Genomic DNA, 3,966 nt, shown 5'->3' on the forward strand with positions numbered 1-3,966 from the left:
TTAATGATAATGCATTTGGTAATGGACTTTTCATCTTAACTGGTATACATTTTAGCCATGTTATTGTTGGAGCTATCCTTGTATTCTTCACTCAAAGTATCTATAGTTCTTTAGTTACTTACATGCCTACAAGCTCTATAATGCTAAGCAAATCTAAAGGTATGTTATGCAAGATCTTTACAGAACCATTCACTATTTTATATCTACACTTTGTAGAAACCATGTGGATATTAATCCACATTACATTCTATCTCTAAATCATATAACGGTCGTAAGGTACGCCGGGGATAACAGGTCAGATAATATTGGGAGTTCTAATCCTCGGATTGTATCAGCACCTCCATGTCGGCTCATTACTCCCTTGTTATTGAACAAGATTCAGTTAGGAACGCTAGTTCACCGTCAGATGTAATACGTGAGCTGGGTTAAGAACGTCTGGAGACAGTTTGTTCCCTATCTACCATATTATCTAATTGGTTTAATTTTCTTACAAACGGCTTTTGGTTTGATTGAATTATCGCACCCAGATAACTCCATACCAGTGAACCGGTTTGTAACTCCGCTTCATATCGTACCTGAATGGTACTTTTTAGCATATTATGCGGTGTTAAAAGTAATCCCATCCAAAACCGGTGGTTTGTTAGTATTTATGTTATCAACATGTCAATGAAATATCAACAACGATGAAACTTATTTGGTTAACATAACAACATAGAAGGTAAAGCTGGATTACGTTCAAACTTTACACTGGATACGTTTCAATGTTAACTTACTAAATACCATGGGAGCGAAGAGAATCTAATATGTAACTCCGTTCATGGAAATCAAAAGAGCTTTCACTGATTGTATTTATGAAACGTGATTAGTTCACCTAGCCAACACGATCGGTTGTTTGGGAATAATATCCCTATTTAAGGGATTGATGTGCTACAATAACACAGTCGGTACGAAGTCGAAACAAGGTAGTTGATGGTGAACCAGTGGCTGAACAAACTTTTTTATTGATTATGCTGACTTTAGTCCCGAGAAACTACAGTTCTGCTTAAACTGAGGAGTCAAGTAGGTACAAACCGTACAAGGATTAATTATGTCCATCTGTGCATCTAAGTTGAGACTATCGGTTATATATTTTAGACGCTAACTTCCCGGCTAAACATCCCTTTTCTTTGAAACACACTTCCCTTCTCGCCGTTAGCATGATCTCAAAGTACCAGAAGCCATGTGATCTATATAGTATAACGGGACATTAGACCGAACCTGCGATAGATAAATATATCTTGGATGATTGTATATTAGCGGCTAAATGTCAATCAAACATGCGAATTTTAGGTTTTCCATGAAATCTATTTGGAAGAAGAGGCTTGATAGTACTACCGTAAGTACATAATATACAGTCCCAGCAGTAGCGGTTAAACTATAGAAGAGTCGAGTATTATCCATGCATACCAGGCGTAAAAAAGCGTTCATCCAGTTACTAAACAGGTGCCAGGCCAACAAGAATCCGATCCGTGTATTCCGTACAGACTAACATTAAGAAGGCGACTACCAAAGTGAATGTCATGATATTCGTACAGCTTGTATACAAATGTTGGTTTTCAAATATACGCTGGATACCACTATACTTAATGCAGAGCATAGTTAAGATGATAACTATTGTGGATATAGAACCAATTGAACACCATGTATTAATATAACAAAGATAATCAGGGTAATCTGGTATCCTTCTTGGCATAACGTTGTGTAGTTATATGAAGCGTACATTCCTTAATATCTGGAACAATAGATTATGGTTAGGTAGTGGAACAAGGAGAGCGTCTGTTGTACATCAACACTAGATACTGCTAATACCACTGTAGAGGTATAGTATATAATCCCTGCCCGGTGCAGTAAAATGTAAACGGCGGCTGTATTATGACGGTCCAAAGGTAGGTAAATCCTTGTCGGGTAATTATCGTCGTGCGTGAAAGTTGGTCCGACTCTTCACATGTCGTTTATCTAAAACTTTCTTAAATAGAATTATCTTTGAATATGAGGATCCAGATGGCCCGACGGTTAGACCCTGAGCACCTTTACATCCTTAAATCATATACAGGATCAAATCTTCCTTGAGCGACTCGACAGGCACTAGAGATAGCGTGAAAGCTCTTTTGATTTCCATGAACGGAGTTACATATTAGATTCTCTTCGCTCCCATGGTATTTAGTAAGTTAACATTGAAACGTATCCAGTGTAAAGTTTGAACGTAATCCAGCTTTACCTTCTATGTTGTTATGTTAACCAAATAAGTTTCATCGTTGTTGATATTTCATTGACATGTTGATAACATAAATACTATTTTGGATGGATTACTTTTAATATGCTAAAAAGTGTTTGAACCAGTTACAAAAACGGTATGGAGTTCTGGGCTGGATATGATTTACAATTCACTGGTATGGAGTTATCCGATAATTCAATCAAACCAAAAGCCGTTTGTAAGAAAATTAAACCAATTAGATAATATGGTAGATAGGGAACAAACTGTCTCCAGACGTTCTTAACCCAGCTCACGTATTACATCTGACGGTGAACTAGCGTTCCTAACTGAATCTTGTTCAATAACAAGGGAGTAATGAGCCGACATGGAGGTGCTGATACAATCCGAGGATTAGAACTCCCAATATTATCTGACCTGTTATCCCCGGCGTACCTTACGACCGTTATATGATTTAGAGATAGAATGTAATGTGGATTAATATCCACATGGTTTCTACAAAGTGTAGATATAAAATAGTGAATGGTTCTGTAAAGATCTTGCATAACATACCTTTAGATTTGCTTAGCATTATAGAGCTTGTAGGCATGTAAGTAACTAAAGAACTATAGATACTTTGAGTGAAGAATACAAGGATAGCTCCAACAATAACATGGCTAAAATGTATACCAGTTAAGATGAAAAGTCCATTACCAAATGCATTATCATTAATATAAAGAGATAGTCCTAAGTATTCCGTACAGACTAACATTAAGAAGGCGACTACCAAAGTGAATGTCATGATATTCGTACAGCTTGTATACAAATGTTGGTTTTTCAAATATACGCTGGATACCACTATACTTAATGCACTTAACATGATGGTCATGAAAAGCACAAGAGAACTTGGATCCGGTAAACAAAGACCTTCAAGATCTAAACCAGTAGTCCAACTCGTAGTATATACTCCCCAGAAAAAGCTGATAAATAATCCTGTCTCAGAGATGATAACTCCAAGTACGATGCTACTGATTAGACTAGCATCTGAGTAGTAGTTTTCTCTCGCTGTTAAGATGAGTGAGAACAAGAATCCATATATTACGCCTAGAACATAACCGATGTGGAATAATCTTAATGTAGTAGGATATTGAAATCCAACACTTTTAGCTGTCTTAAGCAGTCCAGTGGGGTGGTGGTGTACTGCAATCATAAAGAACTTGGTTGTCTGTATCTCATAACCGGAGTCATCTTCAGTATTCTAGGAACTATAATGTCTTTGTTTATTCGATTTGAGTGAACACATAAGATCATCGAATTAACGGTATGCTCCTGAAATAACGTACAAGCTGTAAACAAAGGACTCCTTAACTTAAACTGAGGAGTCAAGTAGGTACAAACCGTACAAGGATTAATTATGTCCATCTGTGCATCTAAGTTGAGACTATCGGTTATATTTTAGACGCTAACTTCCCGGCTAAACTTGACTTATTAAACCAGCCTGGGATCATAAAAGTACTATGTATGGTAAGATTGAGCGTGAACATTGGATGTCACCATGGTTATAGTTACGGTACATATATAAATCTACAGTACGATTTGAGATTTGTTACGTGACGAGCGGTGTGTTTAAGACTAGTTTACATGCGCTCATTTTAATATGTAGTTATTTAACGAAGTTCTATTGTGCTAGCATGGTTTCGAGAACAACCAAATTTCCATGAGTCTATTCCGGGCAC

At 37.0% G+C, this 3,966-nt stretch overlaps 2 protein-coding genes across 2 annotated transcripts; one reads left to right on the forward strand and one right to left on the reverse strand.

Moving 5' to 3' along the window:
* Positions 1–445: 445 nt before the first annotated feature.
* BESB_031580 (cytochrome b6 subfamily protein) lies at positions 446–670 on the forward strand (the record flags this gene model as incomplete). Its single annotated transcript, XM_029361820.1, has 1 exon — positions 446–670. A coding segment is annotated over one exon (225 nt), but the record flags the coding sequence as incomplete, so codon positions are not given.
* A 1,880-nt stretch (positions 671–2,550) lies between these two features.
* On the reverse strand, positions 2,551–3,440 carry BESB_031590 (cytochrome c oxidase subunit III subfamily protein; the record flags this gene model as incomplete). The annotated part of the gene is made up of 2 exons (XM_029361821.1): positions 2,551–2,627; positions 2,945–3,440. The coding sequence occupies 2 exons, from the start codon at positions 3,438–3,440 to the stop codon at positions 2,551–2,553; spliced, it is 573 nt and encodes a 190-aa protein (XP_029214689.1).
* Positions 3,441–3,966: the final 526 nt, after the last annotated feature.

This window comes from Besnoitia besnoiti (genome assembly GCF_002563875.1).
Source record: "Besnoitia besnoiti strain Bb-Ger1 chromosome Unknown contig00166, whole genome shotgun sequence".
In the NCBI taxonomy this organism is placed as follows: Eukaryota; Apicomplexa; class Conoidasida; order Eucoccidiorida; family Sarcocystidae; genus Besnoitia; species Besnoitia besnoiti.